Source organism: Brienomyrus brachyistius, chromosome 24, assembly GCF_023856365.1.
Source record: "Brienomyrus brachyistius isolate T26 chromosome 24, BBRACH_0.4, whole genome shotgun sequence".
Taxonomy (NCBI): domain Eukaryota; kingdom Metazoa; phylum Chordata; class Actinopteri; order Osteoglossiformes; family Mormyridae; genus Brienomyrus; species Brienomyrus brachyistius.
In genome coordinates, this window is record NC_064556.1 from 8,712,407 (window position 1) to 8,737,298 (window position 24,892).

Consider the following 24,892-nt stretch of genomic DNA (forward strand, 5'->3'; position numbering starts at 1 on the left):
GCAGACAGGATGGTGCAGAAAGGTGGTGGTGAAAGACCAGCTTCTGCTTTGCCTACCAGGTCTGCAGAGATCTTTCTCCTTCTACCGCAGTGGAACTGAAATACTCACCCATGTTCACAACCTGCACCCCTCTGTGCAAAACATACTGCTAAAGAACTATTCTCTGCATTTGTCCTCCTATTACATCCAGAGATAAATGGCTATAGAAATGTTATGTCCATCACATTTTATGCAAAGATGTATAAAACGTCCTCAATATAAACAAAATCACCATTTAATGAAATAAACATATTTGGTATTTTCCTCAGTTTATCTGCGACCCAGTGTTTGAATAGTATAAGTCAGATTTCAATTTATTTTCAGTTTATTTTTATATAGCGCCTTTCACAACACAGTTGCCCTAAGGTGCTTTACACGAGCGTGTGGCGATCCAGTACTACATCATTTATACAAAATGGTGCACAAAGCAGGAACAAGGGGGAAAAGATCAGCTTCAGGTCATTAATATTAATATTAATATTAATATTGACTTTATTGATTCTAGGGGGAAATTCATGTTAGGGACAGCTTACAGTTATGGGAGCAACAGACTCAGGTTATATTACAGAAATGTATTTTCTCTCATCCCAGATCGCCGGGTCTCTGCCACCCAGTCAGCAAACTGTGAGACTAGGGTATAAACACCGGGCCTCTTGGGCTGCCCACAGCCTATGCCAAACGAGGTCACCCCCGCCAGGATCCAGCTGTGTCCACTGTGACACATGAGGGGGCCCCCGGAGTCACCCTGAAGCACAATGGGACAGCAGTCACCAAAGAGATACACACACACAAACACACACACGCACACACACAAGTCGCTGCATTCAAAGACCAAATCCATCACAGCAGAGCGACAAGGCCGTCCCATTTCCAAGATGCCCTTTGTTTGCCCCTGTTTACAAATATTCTGCCATTGCACTGCGTGGAGGTTTATTATTCAGGAAGACCTTTAATCTGGAATCCCTACAATGCCCATAGAATTCCCAACTGTGTCACTTATATGGATTTATACTGCAATAATAAAAATGTGGAGGCATGGCACTCACCTGACAAGAGTCAATGCCCCCCTGTGGAAACCCGGCACACACCATCCTGGCCGTGATGTTGTATTCGGGAAGTAACGTCTGACATTCAGTGTGCCCCACTAGAGGCACGCTAGCCTGCTGTAGTGCATCAGCCACAGGGCCTAGACATGGAGACAATCCCGTTTGGATAATCCCCAGAGCGTCAACAGGACAGACACATGTACCCCTACAGAGATCAGCGATTTGAACTATATTACTGCAATATATGTGTTCGTTTGATTAGCCGGGTAATTCTCACAAGCTTGAGGACTGTTTGGGAGAAAAATACAATGAATTTCAGGAGTTGTTTCTTTGTATAGAGCAATTGACATCACCTTGTCTTTGTAGATGTATTACAATTATGTCATATATTGTTCTGATTTAATTATTTTTAGCCATTTTCCCCAAATAGGTAGCCAAACATCTTATGGTACCAGTTTTAAGATAAAATAACTAGATTAGATGTTTTTTTACACAATCAATTTGTGTGATGGATGTATATTTTTTTGTTCAATTTTTTGTTAGTTTTGTCATTTTTGATTAAACATGTTTGTTTATTACAGGAAAAATGGTAATACAATACAACTGATTAAGTGCAATGTTATTGATTATACATGCTTTCTTGATTGGTCAGTGCTTTGGTACTGGCTGCTTCCTGTTATTTGATAGGTCAGTGCTGTGTAATTAGCTGCTCTCTGATCGTGTTCTGAAAGGAGACTTGCCTTGTTCACTCTCCCTTCCCCAGCCAGCAATGATGCACTTCCTCCCTTCCTCAAACTGCTGTTCCCGATCGGGCAGGCAAATGGGCTGGATGAAGTCTGCGAAGGACACATAGTGTGAGGCATCAAAAAAGAGCACACTTTGGATTAGTAAGTTATTAATGAAGTCGGAGACAAATACAGTCCAGGTCTGGCAAAGTTCATCATGGGATATAACCCCCCCCCAAACCCAAACCTCCCTTCAAAGCTCAATGTCAAATTTTAACCCCAGTCCAGCCCTGGATAAGTTTAGGTATAACTTCAGGTTCAGGTTGTACAAATCTAGAGCAAGATGAGCATAAAGAATTACAGTCACAGAGTACTCAACTGGTTGGTCAAAACAAAACCTTTATCTGGATTTGTACTTTCTGGACCTGAACTATCCACCTCTGGTCTTGAGGCACATAGCAGTACACTGTGCAAGGTAGGTGGAGCTGCCTGTAAATAATCCACACAGAATGGTCTGCATACCTGTGAAGTTGACCTGCGTGTCCAAATGTATCATGGCTATGTCGCTGTCCTTGGTGCGCTTGTTGTAATGCTCGTTGAAAACAATGCGGTCTATCCGACATTCCTGAACAGTCGGGGAGCTAATATCAGACTGTGAGTGAACGCCCAGGTAGACCGACCAGCTGGAGAGATGGAGGTGCTTCCTACAGGTTTACAGCCAGGGTACAGGGGGTTAGAGGCTGAAGTAAGGATGCAGAGGCACACAGGAAGCATATGAGTAAGACCCAGGAACAGGGGCCAGGCTCACCCATAGACACAGTGGGCAGCAGTAAGTAGCCACTCCCTTCCAATCAAAGATGCCCCACATGCATGTCGCCCTCTCCAGTGCAGTGACCCCGCCCATGGCCACGCCCCCATGGGGGCATCTGTGCCGCCCACTATTCTGACAGCCTCCTCTTCCCATCTCTCTGACGTCGCTCTGCCTCTTGCCTTTAAGGAGACCATCTGTGTGCCACAAGCTATAACACAAGAGAGCAACTGGAGAAGATGTAGTTAAGGGTGTCCATTATGAGTCTCTATTTCTTTCTGAGTTTGAATGTTTTCAGATGGTCAGGATTAGTATTTTATACTCACGGCTGTTGTCACACTCCAAAGATATAACCTTCTGCTCAGTACAAGAATCACTGAAAACATAATGAAAAAAGCAAGATGTTTCAGTTGCCACTGGTACGTGGAGTGGCGATGTTGTATAGTAATGATGCAGGTCTGTGATCAGTTTGTTTGTGGTTACTTGTGTGAAAATGTTGTTCTATGAGTGGTTGCCATTTTGGGGTGCTGTGCTGTGATTGGACTTCACCCTTACCTGGGAATAAGGTCCAAAGTACCATTCTGCGTCTCATATAGCGTGATGAATGAGGTGGAGTTTCCCTCGGGTACAAGCAACATCGAGGCATTTCCATTTCTGCGGCACCAGCATACCCACAGAAACCCAAAAAACAGTTATGTGCACCGTCTGGAAGTAGCCCAGGGATGTCAGCAAAGAATAACCACAGAAAGAGCAGAGAGGAGTGTGAAAAGAGCATTATGGAGAATTTAGTGTCCTCAGCACTGCGATGTCTCCGGATGCAAACCCTAACCCTAGCATGACTGAGAGTAGAGATCCAGAACTAACGCAGAGCCATACAAAAATCCAGACTCCAAACACAAAAACACACACAAAGAGACGGACGCACATCCTGGTGCGATGAGCTACTTACCGGAAGCCCAGATAACTACAGACAAAGTTGGAAAGTTCGGAGTTCCAGTATCTACTGCATACCATGTACCAGGAACCCTGGACCTGAAGCTGCAGCAGTTCAGCGCTGTTTCCATTCACTGGAAGGAGGTGCACTGTGGGACAGTCACTGATTCAGTTTGGGTAAAGTGGTGCACTGTGGGACAGTCACTGATTCAGCTTGGGTAAAGTGGTGCACTGTGGGACAGTCACTGATTCAGCTTGGGTAAAGTGGTGCACTGTGGGACAGTCACTGATTCAGCTTGGATAAAGTGGTGCACTGTGGGACAGTCACTGATTCAGCTTGGGTAAAGTGGTGCACTGTGGGACAGTCACTGATTCAGTTTGGGTAAAGTGGTGCACTGTGGGACAGTCACTGATTCAGTTTGGGTAAAGTGGTGCACTGTGGGACAGTCACTGATTCAGCTTGGATAAAGTGGTGCACTGTGGGACAGTCACTGATTCAGCTTGGGTAAAGTGGTGCACTGTGGGACAGTCACTGATTCAGTTTGGGTAAAGTGGTGCACTGTGGGACAGTCACTGATTCAGTTTGGGTAAAGTGGTGCACTGTGGGACAGTCACTGATTCAGTTTGGGTAAAGTGGTGCACTGTGGGACAGTCACTGATTCAGCTTGGATAAAGTGGTGCACTGTGGAACAGTCACTGATTCAGTTTGGGTAAAGTGGTGCACTGTGGGACAGTCACTGATTCAGTTTGGGTAAAGTGGTGCACTGTGGGACAGTCACTGATTCAGCTTGGGTAAAGTGGTGCACTGTGGGACAGTCACTGATTCAGCTTGGGTAAAGTGGTGCACTGTGGGACAGTCACTGATTCAGTTTGGGTAAAGTGGTGCACTGTGGGACAGTCACTGATTCAGCTTGGGTAAAGTGGTGCACTGTGGGACAGTCACTGATTCAGTTTGGGTAAAGTGGTGCACTGTGGGACAGTCACTGATTCAGCTTGGGTAAAGTGGTGCACTGTGGGACAGTCACTGATTCAGTTTGGGTAAAGTGGTGCACTGTGGGACAGTCACTGATTCAGTTTGGGTAAAGTGGTGCACTGTGGGACAGTCACTGATTCAGCTTGGGTAAAGTGGTGCACTGTGGGACAGTCACTGATTCAGTTTGGGTAAAGTGGTGCACTGTGGGACAGTCACTGATTCAGTTTGGGTAAAGTGGTGCACTGTGGGACAGTCACTGATTCAGCTTGGGTAAAGTGGTGCACTGTGGGACAGTCACTGATTCAGCTTGGGTAAAGTGGTGCACTGTGGGACAGTCACTGATTCAGCTTGGGTAAAGTGGTGCACTGTGGGACAGTCACTGATTCAGCTTGGGTAAAGTGGTGCACTGTGGGACAGTCACTGATTCAGCTTGGGTAAAGTGGTGCACTGTGGGACAGTCACTGATTCAGTTTGGGTAAAGTGGTGCACTGTGGGACAGTCACTGATTCAGTTTGGGTAAAGTGGTGCACTGTGGGACAGTCACTGATTCAGCTTGGGTAAAGTGGTGCACTGTGGGACAATCACTGATTCAGTTTGGGTAAAGTGGTGCACTGTGGGACAGTCACTGATTCAGCTTGGGTAAAGTGATGCACTGTGAGACAGTCACTGACTCGGTTTGCAGAAAAGTTAGTCCTATCTGCTCACCACATTCAGCCTCATCTGAGGCATCGAGGCAGTCTGGCTGGCCATCACACACACTGATGTTGGAGACACAAGACCCTGAACTGCACTGGAAGTATCCATTTTCACATGGCTCTGCCAATGAAGCACAATAATCCAGGTAAGACTGGTGCAGCTAATATTAAAACCAAGAAGAACATTAAAGCACGGAGCAGAATTTCTCAGTTAGTTGGATTAATTTAAGATATAGGTAATGATCATCCAATAAGAGTTCAGGTAATGAGCATTCCTATTGGACAATCATGACTTCTAGCTTAAGTTAACCTAGAAAACTCATAAATCCTGTTTCATGGAATACCCAGGTGATCCTTATCCACAAACTTATCCACTTAATAAGATTAATAAATGATACCTTCAACAGATAACAAAAAACAGTCAGAAAGATTCTACAAGGATTTTAATTCATACCCCTAGTTTAATAAATGATACAATACAAACATATACACACAGTTGCAAATTTTTTTAACACATTTTAATGCTCTTGCTCCTCTGACAGAAGAATACACTGTATGTAGCTAATTAAAATGTTCTTTGCTATCATACAAAACCATCTCTTTTCTCATCTCCTCATTGGATGATGTCTTACCCGGAAGACCCAACCCAAAGCCAGAAGTGAAGTTAGCCTGGAAGCCTCGACCATATCCAGATTTGTCCGTGATAAAGAGCACTGTCATATGATTGGTTGTAGAGAAAATGTCCACAAACGAAGGACTGCTGCCAGTGAAGATGCCTGACACGAAAGTAGACAGCAGCCCCTCAGTAATGCATGGCGTTAGCAATAATATGACAGTGTAGAGCACTCCCTCTCTCACCTTGCACTGTAGAGTACTCCCTCTCTCACCCAGCTATGTCGAGTACTCCCTCCTTCACCCAGTAGTGCTGAGTACTTCCTCTCTCACCCGGCACTGCAGAGTACTCCCACTTTCACCCAGTCATGTCGAGTACTCCCTCCTTCACCCATTAGTGTGGAGCATTCCCTCTCTAACCTGTTACTGTAGAGTACTCCCTCTCTCACCCAGCCATGTCGAGTACTCCCTCCTTCTCCCAGTGGTGTTGAGTACTTCCTTTCTCACCCGGCACTGCAGAATACTCCCACTCTCACCCAGTCATGTCGAGTACTCCCACCTTCACCCAGTAGTGTGGAGCACTCCCTCTCTCACCTGTCACTGTAGAGTACTCCCTCTCTCACCCAGCAGTGTCAAGTACTCCCACCTTTACCCAGTAGTGTCTAGCTCTCCCTCTCTCACCTGACACTGTAGAGTACTCTTTCTCTCACCCAGCCATGTCAAGTACTCCCTCCTTCACTGAGTAATGTTGAGCACTCCCTCTCTTACCCAACACTGCAGAGTACTCCCTCTCTCACCCAGCAGTGTCAAGTATTCCCTTCTTCACCCAGTAGTGTGGACTGCTCCTTCTCTCCCCTGGCATTGTAGAGTACCCCCTCTCTCACCCAGTAGTGTGGAGTGCTCCTTCTCTCCCCTGGCATTGTAGAGTACCCCCTCTCTCGCCCAGTAATTTGGAGTACTCTCTCTCTCACCCAGCACTGTAGAGTACTCCCTCTCACACGTAGCAGCGTGGAGTACGCCCCAGCTCTTGCCTGGCAGTGTACAGTATTCCACCTCTCACCCAGCACTGTAGAGTACTCCCTCTCTCACCTAGCAGTGTGGAGTACCCCCCAGATCTCACCTGGCAGTACAGAGTATTCCCTCACCCAGCAATGTTGACTCCATTCCCTCTCCATCCCGAATCTCCACCATATCAAATGTTGCTTCTACGTCAAAGTCCAGGAAGTGCAGCTGGATGTTCTTCCCTTCTTCAGTATGCAGTGTCCACACACCTAAAGCAATGCAGCAAATTCACAGTGCAGAGCCACTAACACACAGCCCTCAACTCAGCATCACTGATGTTGTGACATACAAACTGAACATAGACACACTTATGTGAACCCGGAGAGTACTCACAGGACAACTTGTTGCTGTAGGACTTAGGGTAGTTGGGAGAGCTGAAAGTTGAGTTTGGCTCCCAAAGATTGAAAGGCCCCCCGCAATCAGCTGCAAAACAAAGAGGGTATATTGCAGCTCAAAGCCACACCCCACTCCCTGTTAGCTTTTATCATTACAAACCAGGTATGTCTGGTAATATGGTCACTACCTACACGGCAGAGAGGGTGGGGTTGTAGGGACAGGAACATGGGTGGGCTCTGGATAGATCTCGTCCACACAGGGCCCTCTGCTCAAGGTGATGTCATCAAGGGCAATATCATTTGTCAACCCTCCCTTCTTTTGGGCTTCAAATACCACCTTGGGGACAAAATGAGCTGAACAATTCATACAGGTACGACAGCACAAGCTATAGGTCACACTTGTCTATGTTGGGGGGCTACAAGTCTTACCAATGAATGACAGTACAAGCTACAGTGACACTAATATATGGTGTACGGGGCTACAGGTAACAGTAATGAATGATAGCACAAGCTACAGGTCACACTAACCTATGATGACAGGGGTTACAGGTCACACTAACCTATGATGACAGGGGTTACAGGTCACACTAATCTATGATGACAGGGGCTACAGGTCACACTAATGTATAAGGTGGGCCTACACACATTAGATCAGGGGTGTCCCGTGGGGCCAGAGTCCAGATGTAGCTTAATTCTTTCCCTGTTCCACCACAAATGATTCAGCTCAAGAGCTGTGTGGTAATTAGCAAAAGGAGTTGAATCAGGTGTGTTGAGTGAAGGGAAACCCAAAAATGCATAGGGCTCTGGCCCCCCAGGACTGGAGTTTGACACCCCTGCATTAGAGGAAGAAGCCAGAACCATGCTGAACTCATCCCTGTCGATCATATCCATTCTTGGATTTTTACTAGAGTATGGCACTCTCAACTTGACTGCAAATACTGCCCCTGAAGCAATAAAACACGTATACTTGAGTCAGAACACTGATGTGGTGCTACAGCAGCAGTACTTTGACCTGAAGGACTGAGGAATGGTGTCATAAAAATACAATATGTGAAACATACAACCATAACTTTAACCTTTGGAGCTATTAGTCGGCCAATCTTGGTTACAGGGCTTTTTTAGTCTTGTGCTCAGGACACAGCATTCCCAGCATCCTCTGGGACTCACACTGTCTTTCCCAGTTGACCCCTAACCCCAAGCCGCTAAGAATTCTGGGAGCTCTGACCGTCAGCTCTGCTGTGTCATACAGCGTGGCCTGCCCATAGTGCCAGGCGTCGCCATAGTTTCCCTCCCTCTCAAAGGTCATGGTGGTACCATTTGGCCAGTACAGCAGAACCTTGAGCCGCTGCACATCCTCTCCAAACATGTGGTACCTGCACGTCAGGGGGTGCATAGACATCATATGCATGAAGCATCCACCACACACATGTTCCATTACATCATTAAATACAGACATATGCCATCCAGGGCTTAACAAAATGCACTAACCAGAAGCTTAGACATGCTGGCTCACTGTCATGATCCAGTGGAAGGCTATGTATTCTGAAGTTCTTCTCCCATGGGACAGGACTCCTTGGAGTGACAATGTAGTACCCTGGTATCAGTAACACACAGCAAAGGACCGTTACCTTGTCATTTGACAAAAGGTGCTACAGGATCTTGTATGCATCAGGACCTAAGCTGTTACCTGACTGACTCCCTAGGCTGTTACCTGACTGATTCCCCAAGGTGTTACTTGACTGATTCCTTAGGCTGTTACCTGTCTGATTCCCCAAGGTGTTACTTGACTGATTCCCCAAGGTGTTACTTGACTGATTCCTTAGGCTGTTACCTGACTGATTCCCCAAGGTGTTACTTGACTGACTCCCTAGGCTGTTACCTGACTGATTCCCCAAGGTGTTACTTGACTGTTTCCCTAGGCTGTTACCTGACTGATTCCCCAAGGTGTTACTTGACCGATTCCCTAGGCTGTTACCTGATTGATTCCCCAAGGTGTTACTTGACTGATTCCCTAAGCTGTTACCTGACTGATTCCCCAAGGTGTTACTTGACTGATTCCATAGGCTGTTACTTGACTGATTCCCCAGGATGTTACCTGACTGACACCCTAGGCTGTTACCTGACAGATTCCTCAAGCCATTACCTGTTTTCCCATGGTGTTACCTGAGTGACTCCCCTGGCGATTACCTGACTGATTCCCCAGGGTGTGATCAAAGCTGGGTCCTGTCAGCGGAGGAAAAGTAGGGCCATTGACCCTCAACCAGCCCCCCTCCTCATCAGACTGCTCCTGCCTCCAGAAACACAGGCCTGCCTCAAAGGAGCAGCTGGCAATGTCCTTGTCTGCTAGAAGACATGAAGATGCTGTAACTGTTGCATAAACCGAAATTCTCTCCAGTTCTTGAGCAACCTATTCACATGGTAGCCCCCCACCCCCACCTGATGGACTCACTAGAAAGGTCTGTGATGTTAGCTGCCCTGTAGACAGCCTCGAATCCACCAAGATTGTTAATGAAATCGGAGGAGAACTCGGCAGTGGCCTCTTGGGAAAGGAGCCACACCTCCCCGGGCGAGCGTCCCGACAGCTTGTCTGAAACATACCATAAATAAACCACTGCATCAGTCCATTTTTAGTCAATCACTCATTCAGTAACCTCATTAATCAAAAACCTATAATGGTATATTTTAGGTGTCTTCATAAACAATAGAAAATCATTTGAAAGACACAGCAGGGTCTTCAACCATAAAAGATTCAAGAAACAGATTGAATTCAGGAATTTTTTAAAATATACTTACACGTCAATTTCTTAGTTTCTCCTGTTCCCTCGTAAAGTTTCAGAACATCTATATCTTCCTCAGTTTCAAACGACGGGAAGTTTATCGCTATGACAAATCCTTCCAGAACTCTAAGAAAATAAACACAGAATCTTTTAAAACCATTTGAATGATGTCACGGAGTCCTCACGCAAGCGTGTCCTATGAGTAGCAGAATGTGCATGAAGAGGTGTGGCTGAGGAGGCGCCGTTAGCTGGGCGTGAGAAGCACCCCGTACCTTATGATCCAGCGACACGTTATGCTGTTGTCATATGGGAGAGGAAAGTTCTGAGACTGGAAGCTTCCAGCCTGGCCAAGCAGCAAGAACTGTTTATCACACGCCGTTGCTGTTGAAATATGATCTTTACAAACCAGAGCTAATCATACCAAACCTGACTCTACTTATCATTAAGCGGTGCATCAATCAAACACACCACAGAGGTCTGCATTTTCATCCGAGCCGTCAGGACAGTCGTCTGCTCCATCGCAGAACTGCACCCTTGGCACACAATGACTGCCGTCACTGCAGGTGATGTGATCAGCTGGGCATTGCACTGGAACCACACTGACACTCAGATCTCCAGGTGTCATGTCAATGCACATCACTGCTGCAGCACGCAGCAATATGACGGAATGCCCTACATATGAGTTTATAGTAATTTTCCTCACAAACATATTGTAGCGATTGTAAAAAGTCACAGAGAGGCTGAGTAGGAGAATTTCACCCTGTATGACATGCACCAAAATCTACTAAGAGCAAAATTAATTCATTACTTTGATAATGTTAAATTTGGTATCATCATTCCTTCGTGTGTTTCACATGAACATGACAAAGTATCAAAATGATGCCATGATATTACTTTCCTTAGCAGAGATTAATTGCAGTCAACAAAAAGAAATCCTGCCCACTGACTCCCACACTCCATGCTGGTGAGCAGATAATTATATAGCCGATAATCACATTGGTCACATGACACAACTACCGTAAAGCATGAAGTAAGTGAGCAAGACAATTACAAAAAAAAAAACCCAGTTAAACCAATATGGCTTTACAATGCATCAAAAATGCAGCTTACGTGTTACTGCAGCAAACTTTCCTGTGGTGGTAGGCAGGTGAGCTGTAGGGGAGGCTTGAGCTGTACTGGGCAGGCGGCCTGTTGTAGTCAGTGGGTGGCCTGTAGGGGGCCATTTCTCACCTTTGCAGAAATAAATACATCGCACAGGCAACTTTAACATACACAGTCAAGCACACACACTTTACTCCAACACATTTCAGTATATCTCTTTAAAATTACCCACATAAATAACCCACATTAAAATCTAAAATACTAGGTATGACAAACACATCTTACCAACCATGGCAGCCGTCAGATAGCCATTGTTATTTTATTTATTGTGATACTGTATGCTCTTCATTTGTACGCTCTGTTTTGTGTTTTATTTGTGCGCAGTGGAAGTACACACAAGTTCACTGCACAGTGAAACTGGCTGGGATTAGCCCACCGGTACCTGTTACGCGGATGCTGCCCCCATCGACACGCAGCCCCCCCGGGCCGCCGCCCTCTGTAGCCTGCACTCTGTGCACCAGCTGCTCCTGTGCATCCTCTGAACCCACAAGCCCGTAGAAAAGCAGGTCAAAGGTCACCACCACACTCCTCCGGCTGTTAGACCGCATCCTGTTTTCATTTCTTCTCTCAAAGAGGGAAAAGGGTAACACTTTACTTAAAGCTGTCATCTATAATGCACTATAGACACCTTCATAATGCATTATATTGGTTGGGATAAGAATTAATAAAGCATTACAGCATCTTCTATTGACAGTCATAAGGCATTATAATGTGAATTGTAATGCTTCATAAGCTCATTTATAATACACTACAGATACTTTAATAATGCAGTACCATGGTCAGTATAATCAATTGTTTGTTTATAGCACTTAATGAATATATTATAATGTGTTATGAATGTGCTCATAGATACAGACATGGCATTCATAGAAAGTCTTACTGGAACAATGATATTTGAGTCAGTAATTTTCACATCACATGTATGAATTTGACTGGGCCGATATTTTCAGAAAATGTCCGTGTGACGGAAGTGCGGAGCTGTCATATGATCTGTGGCTCCAGTGTGACAGAAGTGCGGAGAGTCATGTGACCTGTAGCTCCAGTGTGACAGAAATGTGGAGTGTCATGTGACCTGTAGCTCCAGTGTGACAAAAGTGCAGCGTCATGTGACCTGTAGCTCCAGTGTGACAGAAATGTGGAGTGTCATGTGACCTGTAGCTCCAGTGTGACAAAAGTGCGGAGTGTCATGTGACCTGTAGCTCCAGTGCGACAGAAGTGCGGAGCTGTCGTGTGACCTGTAGCTCCAGCCATGTAGTGCACGCAGATGTTAGGTTTCACCTGAAGTGCTGGACTACGCTGGCTCTGAACTGCTCCGCCAGCAAGCTCCCCGCATAAAGCGCTGAAACCTGCAGACAAAACAAAACGGAAGCCTAAGGGAGGGAGATGAGGAAGATGAAGATGAGGAAGAGGCGGGGCTTCATTTCTCACCAGATGCTCTACATCAAAAGCTAGGGCTTTAAACTGCGCTGACGACGTGTTAAGCAGCTCCTCGGTGAAGCCGGTGCTGTTCAGAATGGTGAATTCCCCTCTCAGTATTGATGAGCTTCGGTCCAAATGGCTCTGGGTTTCTAATTTGGGGGGGGGGGGGGGCTCAAACTGATGACCACTTTAAGTAACTCCAGCAAAAACATCTACATGACGCAGCTGAATACGTAACAGATATGGAGGTAAACCATACAGGTGAACATGAGCATCTGGAGATTGTCGAGGAGACAAAGGATGCGATCGTGAGACAATGAGGGAGGGAGAGAGAGCCGGTCGCAGCCTTACCGTCAGGGTGCAGGGCCAGCCAGCCGACGGTCACGAGGCCCACACAGACGAGCAGTTCAGCCAGGAAGAGCGCGGAGAGCGAGGCCTCTGTGAAGGACAGAGCGCGCCTTCCTCTGGCCATCCTCCTGCACTGATGCCGTTCCATAGAACAGCTTTCACACTCCAGTTAAGGTTGCCGTTTCGATCAGGCTCATTCGTTTGGTCCAGAACTTCGTACTCTCTGCCATTCTGTCCAATGAGAACCAACAATACCCTTGAGAGATTATCAATGTCAATAACAGATACACACGTCTGCAGATAGACTTTGAACAGATCTACCACTCCTGATTATCGTACAATAACACCTGGCAGAGTGATTGATCCCTGCACCTTTCCACATCGGGCATCTCATTCGGAGATTTACCATATTTAAAATCAACGGTGTTTATTAATATTTTACCAAAAACCCATAGTCCCTCTTTGCTTTAATTCATTAGGACTAAATTAAGGTCATACATATCAAATGGCAGTTATAAAGTGGTGTATTATTGTGGATTGCTTTGTTTATAAATTTCATATTATTGTGGATTTAATAAATGTGTATAATTAACAATATATGAAATTATTAAATTATGGTCACTTCACCTTAACAGTGACTAAAAGCTGTAATTGTCACCCTGTAAAGCTCAATACACTGCCCTCTGTATGTCATTAATCTATGGACTGTGTTTACAAAGTGTGCTTCCTGGACCAGGCCAAGGGGACGCCCACGTAACACCTGGCTATGGCAGATAGATGTTCACTTCAGGAGGGTGGGACTATATCGCGTGTCAGCCTGAGGGACGGGGGGGGGGGGGGTGGGGGGTTGCCAACCAGGATCTTGAGGTGTTTCGTCGTGTGATGAGCACAGTGACGTGCTGCACCAGTGCATGATCCCAAAACTGACCTGACCAGATTCCTGTAACACTGAAAACAAAACACTGCTTTCTGTCTTAAGACTTTCTTATGTAACAGTCTTTGCAGAAGGCAAGCAGAACTGAAACATCAGAAAACAAGCCAGGAAAACAATTATTAAGCCACAGAAAGAGACGACAGATATTCAGATCAACTCCAGATTTATTCCAGATGTTCACATGAAACGCTCCATCTCGTCTCTGGTTCTGTGACATCCGTGGCGGAAGGTTCCGAAGTATCCCGGGGCTCAGAGTCTGCGTGTCCTCCTCTTCCTGCCCTCGTGGAGCCTCCTCCGCCTATGCTTGCTGCCTTTCTCGGAGCTGCCCCTCAGGCCTGGCTGCCCCTCAGCCTCCAGGCCCATGCCAGCTAGCAGAGAGGGCAGAGCCTGGCCAGGGGGGCCGAGCGGGGGGGCCCACTGGGGTAATTCCAGGGCTGAGCAGGGCAGAGCTGGGAGGAAGCTGCACAGCAGAGAAGGCAGGGCACGGTGCTGGGGAGGAGGCGTGACCAGTGAGGAATGAGAGATCTGCCCACACACCCGCAGCACAGGTGACATCCAGCATCAGCATCACTGTGGTCTAATGAACTGTGTTTAGGCTGCCCAGCGCTACTGCTGTGTGAGCATCAAAGGCGATGGTGCTTCCTCACCATATTCCAGAGCAGCTGCTCCTGGGAAGGGCTCTGGCTGAAGGGGGCACTGCCCTGCAGCACAGAGGATTCTGGGTAGGGAGTCATCGCTCTGCTCAAAGAACAGGAGAAGGCTGTGTTCAGAAGCTGGGGGATGATCAACCACAAACTACTATACAGAACAAACGTGATCCACAACTATCAGCCCAGTCCCACACGTTTCCCATCTCTTTACAGTCTCTTTCTTAGCTGGGCTGCCCAAAACGCCTGTCACTGGTCACCTGTGCACTGGGTGTGTGGAGCTGCAACTACCACCATCTGCCGTAGGAGGTGTTGCTCCACCACTGCCATGGAGACTACCTGGAACACATGAAGGGTAAGGAGGATGCTGGGAGTGAAACCTCACCACAACCCCCAATAAAGAACTATCAAAAACCACAGGCACTTAAAATGAGCAGACCGTATGCATGACACATACACACGTCCATTAGGTGCAGGCACAGTCAATCTCTTTTTTAAGCATTCGTGCATGTGTGTGTAGCGCACCGTATCTGTACTGCAGCTTGATCGGCCGTCCGTACAGCCAGGTCCCGTTGAGCAGGGCGATGGCATAAGGGACGGCCTCCTTGTGCTTATAGCACACAAAGCCGTACGATTTCTGGCGGCCCTCCTTGTCCCGGGCGATGGTGACTCTCTCCAGCGGACCGGCCTGGGTGAAAACTACCCTCAGAACCATGACAGAGACATGCGCAAAGCACACAGCAAGACCGGCTATTTATTCTCATTCCTCTTATTCAAACATGACATTAACAGTTAAAAAATGTGTATTTTATAGTAGTAACTATCACGGCATTTCACTTTTAAGGAGGAGCAGAATGCAAAGTGATGTGGTGCCGGTAGATATGTTACCGCCCGGAATAAATTTCTAAAGCCATCTCCACAAAGTCTTGCCGGTAAACGATGATATTTAATCCAAACAACGTCGTCTAAAATAGGTGCATAACTGAGATGCCACTGAGCCTTGAGGGTGTTAATACCTGCAGAAACAACTCGAACAGAATTTCCTCTTTCACCGAACTGCCTAAATTACCCACAAACACAGTCTTGTCGTCGTCACAGTGTTTATCTAACATAGCTGCATCTATCCGCAGTTTAGTTCCAGCTGCACCTTACACACTGCTGTCTAGTTTTCCTGCGCTATTGCCCACATGATGGCACAGCAATTGCCGTAAATTCAGCTTATAAGCGTCGTTGCGACGCTGAAGGACACGATCGTGACGCCAGGGGGCGCAGCACGCCGATGTCTGACCTCCATCGCGTCATTAAACGGGACTATTGACTAAACAGAAGCTAACTACTTCGTTGTTGCGAGGCAGCGATGCATTTACAGAGATGTACAACCAAACAATGCTTTCTCTCTAGCTGAATGCACATAGATTATTATATGCAAGGAGCCTGGTGTTCTGCTACGTCCCTGTCATATAGTTCAGTTTAAAACTTGGCTCATTGGAACTGGATTAGGAACTTGATATTTTCTAATGTTTAATGGTAATCTTTTGTTTTCCATTCTTGTTTTTCTTTCCGGAACTGGAAGTTTTCTTTAGATATCCCGACTGGAAACCCCACAAGAAGTTCAGGCAGAATTTCACCGGGGCGATTCACTTTATTTATATAGATTTTGAAAGTTGAACTTAATGCGTTTGTTTTGACACGGCGCCTTTACCGGCAGATTTGTTGTCGAGTAATTGGTCAGCTTAGTCCCACAGGCGTGGCGGTATTGTGCCGGCGTTTACTTTTGCTGCCATAAAGAAAAACGTCTTTGACTTTAGCTGAGCTGGTGCTTGTAGATTGCAGTTTATTTGTGTGTGTAAATAGTAAATTTAGTTCTTTAAAAAGGCATTTCTCTCTGCACCTATAAGCATTTGTCTGCTGGTTTGTTTCGGTGCTGACGTTACGTATATGATCAGGAAAAATCTGGGATACCTTCCTAAAAATCAAACAAACAAATCAGACAATAGGTCCGGTCCCTACCCACAAAGCGATCCCTTTAACTACTCTGCTACTTGTCGTATTACTCACAGGGGTTTCCAACCCCAATCCTGTACAGTACAGTTCTCTGCCTGTTCCACGACACCTGATTCAACTTCTCTTGAATCAGGTGTGTTAGATCGAGGGAACCCAAAATTTTGCATGGCTGGGGCAGTGTAGGACCGGAATTGGAGATCCCTATCTTAAATGGTGCAAGTGTTGATTAGAGATCGGCAATACAAATAACACAACGATTTTCACAAATTAGTACAATCCCACGACGACCAGTGGGAGGGGGGTGTCATTAGGGGATAGGGGAAGAGGCACATCATGTTTTACTTTGGATAACGAACACAACAGCCCATAAATCTTAAAAAAAATGTATCTTGAAACTGGGAGGTGTAAGATTCTTTCATCATTAGAATTGTTTTTTTTTCTTTTTTCATTTTCTTTGCATTGGTCTTACTGCCAGTCTGTTAGTTCGGGATAATCATCCAGGGAACTGCTCGATCTCCATGTCTAACTTACAATTAACTCTCTATTTATTAACTGTACTTGATACATCGACTTTAAAAGATACTTTTTTTTAACTTATTCTTTATTCTCTCAGAGCAGCAGGGAACCCCATGTGGCTCTGAAGTCATGGGTTTCCTACCTCTGGTCCAGATCATGAGGCTCACAGGGCTGGAAAGAATTCTTCACTGAATCTGACACCAGTGGCCCTTGGGGAAGAGGCGTGGTCTGTAAGAGGAGGCGTGGCCAATGCCTGACAACAGCAGCAGAGAGGGGCAGGCTCTGAAGCCACTCCCACTTCCGCCTATGGTTTGTAGACATAAAACACAGAGGTGTAGATGTATGAGAGCTGGCCTGAGAAGAGTCAGCACAGGAGCTGCTTACCTTTTTCCTCACAGGTAAGACTCTGCCTTCCCCCTCCCACCAGAGCTATTTGTGTGTTATGCGCAATGGGGGCAAGGTCACTTTGCTGCAGGAGTGAAACTCCGGCAGGACTTCAGAAGTGTGTGAGAGTTTCGTGGGAAAAAAAAAGCTGGGAAGATCGGGTTTCCTGGTCCAGGCAGAATTTGAGGTGCAGGAAAAATAACACCGATTTGTTTATACTCGACACTACGAGGAGGATTAATGAAAGTTTGGAGCAGGATATCAGGATGACATGGAATACTGTTTGGTAAATGATTTGCTTACTGTAGCACTGTTTTGCTTCTCAATATGTCCCAATTAACCTGTGGAACAGGTTTGGAGAGCAGGTAGACATGTGTAGGTGACTTAATGCTCATGCGGGCCTTGGAACCACTGGACTAAATCCATCCACCAGTGTTGCTGCTCCATTACAAACTTGTTGGACCACATTCTTAATTTTTATTAAGTTAGAAATTTTTGGGGGGAGTGCTTGGTGTAATTAGGTCTAGCAGTCACTCGCTGGGCTTTTCCATCTGACACAAACCAGCATTTTTGCCCCGAGGGCAGTTTGTGGCTGTGAAGTGGACATACTTTGCCTTGGTGCTTTCCGGGAAATGGGGTGGGTGAAGGGCAAGAGCTCTTGCCATATTCCAGGATGTTTGTGGGGGAGGTGATGGTTTTGAAAGTTTAAGCTTTCGGATGTTTTACTGGAAGCTGCTGCCCACACACACGCGCGTGCGCGCACACAGGGATCGCGGAGGAGTCGGCACTGACAGACATTCATTCAGCTCATTTCTCTCTTTGATGGATTTGCTTGAGGCGTTTATTTGAGGGTTAGGGGTTAAAGAACATTCCCGGATAACAGATTCAGTATAACATCAACACATGTTTCACGTCCAGTGATTCCTTTTGTGTTTGTATCTTTCTTTTTAGTTTCTTTTTCCTTTATTTGTTTTTTTAGTCTGGGTGGGGTCAGTTATGTGTAACTTTCCACCCCTAGCGTCCAGTGTTTGTTACAGAATAGACTCGCGGTTACCTTGTGTTATAGTATAGACCCACAGTACAGCCTCGTGTGTTACAGTACAGATGCAGTGTAACCTGCTGTGTTGTAGTACAGATTCACAGTATAACCTCTTTTATTACAGTACAGACTCGCTGTATAACTTCCTGTGTTACAGTAAAGGCTGAACAACCCATCATCATAATAATACTCACGCTGAGTTCTCTCTTTCCCAGGCTGTCATTCTTGATCATTCCAATGCTGCCCTGGATGCTGGTTGTACTGGGTTCCTTTGCCTTCAGCAAAGGTAAGGCAGGGTGTTCTCACTGTCATAATCACGCGAGGGTTTGTACCCGGGAGTCAAAAAGTCTGTGACGTACCTGCTGTTCTTCCCATACGCAGGAGACATGTGTAGATGCGTGTCCTGACTCGCTGCCCTTATTCCCCAGGGCAGGCCAGTGAGTGTGTGAACTTCACCGACCTCGGCATTGCTGACTCCTTGTGGGGGACCAAGCTGGAGGTGAAGCTCATTCTGCACACACGGCAGAACCTAAACTGTGGCTACCTTCTCCAACATGAAGATCTGGCCTCCCAGCCACTACTCAACATCAGCCGCCCCACCACCTTCCTCATCCACGGCTACCGGCCCTCGGGCGAGCCCCCAGCCTGGCTTCTTGATGCCGTTCACCTATTGGCTGCCCAAAAGGACAGTAACATCATCCTGGTGGATTGGAACCGTGGTGCCACAAACATCAACTATTTCACTGTAGTCAAAAACACGAAGAGAGTTGCAGAAAACGTCACTGCGTTCATCCGGAACATGAAGGTGGTGGAGATGCGCCAGTGTCACTGTCTGTGTTGCTGGTCTCACTGTCTGTCACTGCTATCACCATCTGTGCTGCTGGTCTCATTGCCTGTGCTGCCGGTCTCATTGCCTGTGCTGCCGGTCTCATTGCCTGTGCTGCCGGTCTCATTGCCTGTGCTGCCGGTCTCACTGTCTGTCTACTGCTTCAGGACCACGGTGCCTCTCTCAGCTCTATTCACATGATTGGAGTCAGCCTGGGAGCCCATATCTCTGGTTTTGTGGGAGCCAATTTTACGGGGCAGATTGGCCGGATTACTGGTAAGTGGTTTGAGAGGAGGCATCTCTCCTTCATCTCAGAGCAGGTCTTCAGCCTGCTTGAATGTCAACTTCCTCCTATAGCCCTGGACCCGGCTGGACCGCAGTTCAATGGGCGGCCATCAGAGGACCGTCTTGACCCAAACGACGCCCAGTTTGTAGATGTGCTACACACAGACATCGACGGTAGGGTCAGTTGAATGGTTCGTGTCTAATATAGGGGATGGATGCTGGCTGTGAATGGGACCTCATGGTCTATGTTCCTGTGTTCCCATGCAGCCCTGGGCTACAGAAACCCTTTGGGCCACATAGACTTTTACCCCAATGGAGGAACTGACCAACCTGGCTGCCCTAAAACTATCTTCTCAGGTGAGACACGTTTATGCTTGGCAGGACTGGAATGACATCATAACCAATTGTGTTTATGCTCGGCAGAACTAGGATAGCATGCAACCAATCATTTGTCCCAGAGCATGCTAGCTGTTTGGTTTTCTAGCCAGCTACAGTTATGTGAAAAAAGCACCTCCTCTTTCAATTCTAAGGTTTTATGTATCAGGACCTAAATTAAAAAAAATCATCTGGGCCTGGTTTCCTGATAAAGGTGACTCTTGCATAAGAAAACAAATACCTTTTTGTATGTTTCCTGAACAATCTCTTAAGTGATTGCTCAAGGGAGAGCTTCTTAAGTGTGACCTTAATAGGAGCACCTGACTGGTTGACATCGATGGCTTGAAAATTGATTATTCCATCCATGCAGCAATTGCTTCTCTGGTGCATGAGAGAATGTTGCGTTCTTTATAAATATAATGCATTAAGCAAAACTGGGGAAAACCTAAAAATAAAATACAAAATTAAACAACCAGAATCACCAAGTTTTAAATATGATTTTCACTGATTGGGTGCTAGAACCCAATACAATAGGTGAAAGATAAGTTGTGTTATTGTCTATATAAACATAAGACAATGTGCAATGTGCTTTAGTATTGACTACTAAGGACTATTAACTAAGGACTATTCCAGGGTGTTTTTTGGGGGGAAATATATTAGACTTGCATGTAAATGAACTCTTATTAACCTCATGAACCAAACTTTTGATACACGGTGACTTTGGCACATTTAGAGAGATGTGTGCATTCCAGGGGTGTCGGAAATGGGGGGGGGGGGGGGGGGATATGTCTACCCCAACATTGGCAGAACCCCCTCCTTCCCAATTGTTTTTATTTATTAATCAGCACCATGTTCGTTATCTTTCATTATGGATCTGTGTATAACCGAGGCCAGTTTGCCGCACAGAGCACAAGGACGAAACCTTACGAAGATTGTGGTCCATGTATCAGACATTAACAATGTTTAAATGAGCAGTATGAGCTGACGAGTGATGAGACGACTGTGAGAGGTTGAGACTGACCTTACGGAAGATATACTTAACTAGGAACGTTTCAGGAAGCACGTTGGAACGTTATGAGAGAACTCGAGGATTGAAATTACGAACGACTTAGCATTAAGATGGTTTCAGGAAACCGGGCCCTGGTCCTTAGCAGGGCTTACAATTATTTAAATCCAACCTCCAGTGTAAATCATACAACAGACTCCACCATGTCATTATTTATTTAACAAAATGGAGAAGCCATGTGTGGAAAAACTAAGTACACCCTATGATTCAAGAACTTGTAGAATCACCTTTTTAGCAGCAATTACTTGAAGTAATAGTTTTCCGTATGACTATCAGTCTCTCACATCATTGTGGAGGAATTTTGGCCAATTCTTCTTTACAACATCAGTTCATTGAGGTTTGTGGCCATTCGTTTACGCTCAGCTCTCTTAAGGTTCTGCTACAGCAGTTCAATTAGGTTCAAGTCTGGACTTTGGGCCCTTGGAAAACCTTGGTTCTTTTCTCCTTCGGCCATTCTGATGTGGATTTGCTGGTGTGCTTGGGATCATTGTCTTCTTGCATGACCCAATTTCAGCCAAGCTTTAGCTGTAGGATAGATGGCCTTATATTTGACTCTACAATAATTCGAAATACAGAGGAGTTCATGGTCAACTCATTGACTGGAAGGAGCCCAGGTCCTGTGCCTGCAAAACAAACCAAAATCATCACTCCTCTACCACTGTGCTTGACAGCTGGTATGAGGTGTTTATGCTGATATGCTTGTGCATAATGCATGTGGCACTGTCTGTTATGGCCAAACATCTCGACTTTGATCTTGTCTGTCAAAAAGACATTGTTCTACAAGTCTTGTGGTATAATGGAAGAAGACTTTGCAATTTCCTTATGGATCAATAAACTACTAGTAGTGGTTTGTTCAGATGAAACTTTGCAAACTTAAGTCGTCCTGCCATGTTCTTTTTTCGAGAGAGCAGGTTTTCTCCTGGCAACCCTTCCAAACTTGCCATACTTGTTCAGCCTTTTTCTAATCGTACTGTCTTGAACTTTAATGTTTACCATGCTAACTGAGGCCTGTGGAGCCTGAGATGTAGCTGTCGGGTTTTGTGCGATTTCCCTGAGCACTGCATGGTCTGACCTAGGGGTGAATTTGCTGGGACGTCCATTCCTGGAAAGTTTTACTGTCTTGAATGTTTTCCACTTGTGAATCATCCTTCTCGCTGTAAAATTATGGACTTGAAATTGTTTGGAAATGGCCTTATAACCCTTCCCAGATTAATGAGCTGCCACGATTGCTTCTCTAAGATCATTGCTAACGTCTTTCCTCTTTGACATTGTGGTAACACACACCTGAATGCTCCAGACCAGCAAACTGCCCAAACTTCTGCTTTTACAGAGCTGGTCACACTTGCTGATAATCAGTTAATCATGTGCATTTGATTAGCAGCACCTGGCTGCTACTTATCCTCTTAATTCCTGTGGAAGCAGTAAGGGGGGTACTTAATTTTTCACACACTGCTTCTACATCTTGACTTAGTTTTTGTCTAATAAATAATGACATGGTGTAATATGTCCATCTGAGGTTGTATTAACCTAATTTTAAGACCTGCTAAAGACCAAATGATGAATTTTAGTTTTTTTTGTCCCGACACGTAAAACCTTGATTGGAAGAGGGTGCTCTCTATCTGTCTCTTGCACAGTTGTAGATGTTCATTTCAGTTTCGTATATTTAGCAATTTTTTTGTGAAACCGACTTGATGAAACAACTTCTTCTTTTGTTGACAGAGCTGTTCAAAACACAAATTGAGACGCAAATGTGTGTGAGCTTAACATCCACAAATTCAGCACCAAACCAGGACCTTGACTATGCTGCATCTCTGCGCCTCAGCAATCTAACCGGTTCTGCTTCCCTTCACGCAGGGAAAGCCTACCTTCAGTGTGACCACCAGAGATCTGTCTACTTGTTCCTCAGCTCCATGAACAGAACGTCAGCATGTAACATCACCACCTACCCCTGCACCTCTTACAATGACTTCCTCGATGGAAAGTGCCTCAGCTGCTCTAGATTCTTCCCCCAGGGATGTCCGGTCCTTGGTGAGTCCAGTTCTGTACAGCTTTAGCATGTCTCTCCATTAAGGCTTTCCTGGTTCTTATATTCAGTGCTTCTCCTGCCCAGGTTATTACATCAGTGAGTGGAAGGACGTCCTGTTGCAACTGAATCAGACAACAACCTACTTCTCTACCACCAGCAAGCTGCCATTTTGCAGTAAGTGGATTTTGAGCAGAACTCACAAGCACTAGCTTTGTGTGGACTTCATATGAATTGCTATAGATTTTTAGGATTATTGCCGATTTTCTTTCCAATTGCAATAAAAGATAAAAGTGAAAACAGGCGGATGACGTTTTCAGGTACTGCTGTCCTTGTACAGATGTTTTTACAAAACTTTCCCTCTCAATGATCAAGCAAGAAGAAGAAATGGAAAAGGAGTAAAGAAACCTGGGGAAAAAAAGATTTAAATGAAAAATTTCCAGGTTGGTGTCCTGGCAGGTAAATGGAACTATGAATATCAAGGTGTCTCCCTTTGCAACAGAAACAAGCTACAAGTTGGAGATGGTAATATGGAACTCTCAGCCTCGCTGGGCGACCATCACTGTGAAGCTGCACGGCAAGGGGGAGGAGGCCGAGGCCAAAATCAACCAGTGAGTTCACAGCATGCAACAGAGCTCTGGGTTGCACGCACAGCAGCAGAATCAGTAGTAGCAGCATTAGCAGGAACGATATCTTTAGCATTAGCTGTGACGTTTGCCATAATAGCACCCTTACCAATAGCGATACCTTTATTATTAGCTGTGGTATTCACAGTGATGGCAGCCTTAACTTTTATCGTTTCATATAATGCTGCTCAGTTATTCATACTGTAATTCCTCTTTCCCTGTCTGTGCACCCTCTCAGCAAAGCCACCAAGTTTCAGCAGTACAAAACAACCCATTTACTTGCCCAATTTGACAAAGACATTCATCCAGTCCATAAAATGTCAGTGCAGTTCAGCACCGGAAACCTGATTGGGCCTCGCTACAAGCTACGCTTGCTGTCCCTGCGACTTAGCGCCCTGGAATATCCTAAGAGGTATGCGCTCCCTCACCTCTTCCCTGGTTCTCCTCCATATCTTGCCAGCATCTACCCTGCTGGCCTTGCAGTGCATTAGATTTCAGGATAAACTGCAGGTACTAAAGTATTTCACACAGAAGGGCTACCATATTCCTAGCCCTCTGGCCTGCTGGTAGTTGCTAGTGTTAATTAGCCCTAATGCCCTCTTTTTGTGCTCTTCTTCTCCCTCCTTGTAGGCCATCTCTCTGCCGCTATGACGTCATCCTAAATGAAAATGTAGAGACGTCTTTCAGACCTATTCCATGTGACGACTCTAATTTCTGAGTGAACAGCAGGGGGCACCCTCTGAACCCTGAGCCTATTCTCCTTGCTGCTTATCCGGACAATAGAGGGTTCTGCACAAACACCCTCAGAGTTGAGCTGATTCCTCACCTCCATACTGATCGGCCAAATAATATTTTTAGGGGAATTTGGAGATATAAAAATGTATATTGTAAATAAGCAATTTTATAAATGTTGACTTTTTTTATTTATTAAAACTGTCTTGAGTAATGTGAAACCTCGTTGCCTGGCTTTCATTGTGGACACAGTGAGAGCCACCCAGTGTCTGCGTGATTCATGCATTCCTGTTTTTCTTGTTCTTCCACTGGGGACACTCCCAGAGAGCTGGGGAGTTTCATCGTAATACAAGCCTCACAAGACACACGGGCACTGCCAATAAGGAAAGCGCAGTGCTTTTGAACTCTATCGGAGGGCTAATCATTTACCTCAGAAGGATATTACCCCTGAGTCAACTGCGTTCCAGTACAGGCAGTCCCTGGGTTAAAAACATCCAACAGA

The 24,892-nt window shown here is 45.8% G+C and overlaps 3 protein-coding genes across 4 annotated transcripts; 1 reads left to right on the forward strand and 2 right to left on the reverse strand.

The window, feature by feature from the left end:
- Nucleotides 1–378: 378 nt before the first annotated feature.
- On the reverse strand, nt 379–13,091 carry tmprss15 (transmembrane serine protease 15). Of its 2 annotated transcripts, XM_048994611.1 has the most exons (25): nt 12,937–13,091; nt 12,595–12,734; nt 12,445–12,512; nt 11,549–11,727; nt 11,116–11,235; nt 10,474–10,593; nt 10,278–10,386; nt 10,022–10,131; nt 9,678–9,815; nt 9,416–9,568; nt 8,717–8,822; nt 8,454–8,601; nt 7,421–7,565; nt 7,227–7,316; nt 6,977–7,102; nt 5,852–5,995; nt 5,230–5,340; nt 3,568–3,700; nt 3,174–3,272; nt 2,945–2,994; nt 2,619–2,829; nt 2,333–2,514; nt 1,826–1,921; nt 1,086–1,225; nt 379–784 (listed from the first exon to the last, which is right to left on the reverse strand). In XM_048994611.1, the coding sequence occupies exons 1-25, from the start codon at nt 13,079–13,081 to the stop codon at nt 602–604; spliced, it is 3,246 nt and encodes a 1,081-aa protein (XP_048850568.1). In that variant the 5' UTR covers nt 13,082–13,091; the 3' UTR covers nt 379–601. The 2 variants fall into 2 exon arrangements, with proteins under 2 accessions (XP_048850568.1, XP_048850569.1); XM_048994612.1 differs by lacking the exons at nt 12,445–12,512; nt 12,595–12,734; nt 12,937–13,091 and having other exon boundaries at nt 11,392–11,629.
- Nucleotides 13,092–14,013: 922 nt separating this feature from the next.
- Nucleotides 14,014–15,740, reverse strand: rbm11 (RNA binding motif protein 11). Its single transcript, XM_048994651.1, has 5 exons — nt 15,531–15,740; nt 15,040–15,202; nt 14,775–14,853; nt 14,515–14,605; nt 14,014–14,356 (listed from the first exon to the last, which is right to left on the reverse strand). Exons 1-5 carry the CDS (start codon nt 15,624–15,626, stop codon nt 14,117–14,119), a joined length of 669 nt encoding a protein of 222 aa, XP_048850608.1. The 5' UTR covers nt 15,627–15,740; the 3' UTR covers nt 14,014–14,116.
- Nucleotides 15,741–17,307: 1,567 nt separating this feature from the next.
- On the forward strand, nt 17,308–24,611 carry lipia (lipase, member Ia). The gene is made up of 11 exons (XM_048994630.1): nt 17,308–17,432; nt 18,673–18,743; nt 18,886–19,262; nt 19,451–19,559; nt 19,641–19,742; nt 19,836–19,925; nt 22,864–23,037; nt 23,120–23,209; nt 23,535–23,643; nt 23,897–24,070; nt 24,289–24,611. Exons 1-11 carry the CDS (start codon nt 17,341–17,343, stop codon nt 24,374–24,376), a joined length of 1,476 nt encoding a protein of 491 aa, XP_048850587.1. The 5' UTR covers nt 17,308–17,340; the 3' UTR covers nt 24,377–24,611.
- The last annotated feature ends 281 nt before the right edge of the window (nt 24,612–24,892 follow it).

Excerpts from the sequence above, each read along its gene's own strand:
- tmprss15 (XM_048994611.1), bottom strand. The coding sequence starts at position 13,081 with ATGGAACGGCATCAGTGCAGGAGGATGGCCAGAGGAAGGCGCGCTCTG. Across the intron at positions 9,569-9,677 it reads TAACATCACAGACCTTTCTA|ACAAGGACATTGCCAGCTGC; the intron begins GTGAGTCCATCA and ends GTCTTCTAGCAG. Across the intron at positions 2,995-3,173 it reads ACTTTGGACCTTATTCCCAG|TGATTCTTGTACTGAGCAGA; the intron begins GTAAGGGTGAAG and ends TTATGTTTTCAG.
- lipia (XM_048994630.1), top strand. The coding sequence starts at position 17,341 with ATGGTTTGTAGACATAAAACACAGAGGTGTAGATGTATGAGAGCTGGC. Across the intron at positions 19,743-19,835 it reads GCTACACACAGACATCGACG|CCCTGGGCTACAGAAACCCT; the intron begins GTAGGGTCAGTT and ends GTTCCCATGCAG. Across the intron at positions 23,210-23,534 it reads CAGCAAGCTGCCATTTTGCA|AAACAAGCTACAAGTTGGAG; the intron begins GTAAGTGGATTT and ends CCTTTGCAACAG.
- rbm11 (XM_048994651.1), bottom strand. The coding sequence starts at position 15,626 with ATGTTAGATAAACACTGTGACGACGACAAGACTGTGTTTGTGGGTAAT. Across the intron at positions 15,203-15,530 it reads TGTTCGAGTTGTTTCTGCAG|GCCGGTCCGCTGGAGAGAGT; the intron begins GTATTAACACCC and ends GTTTTCACCCAG. Across the intron at positions 14,357-14,514 it reads AGCAGCTGCTCTGGAATATG|CACCGTGCCCTGCCTTCTCT; the intron begins GTGAGGAAGCAC and ends CCTCCTCCCCAG.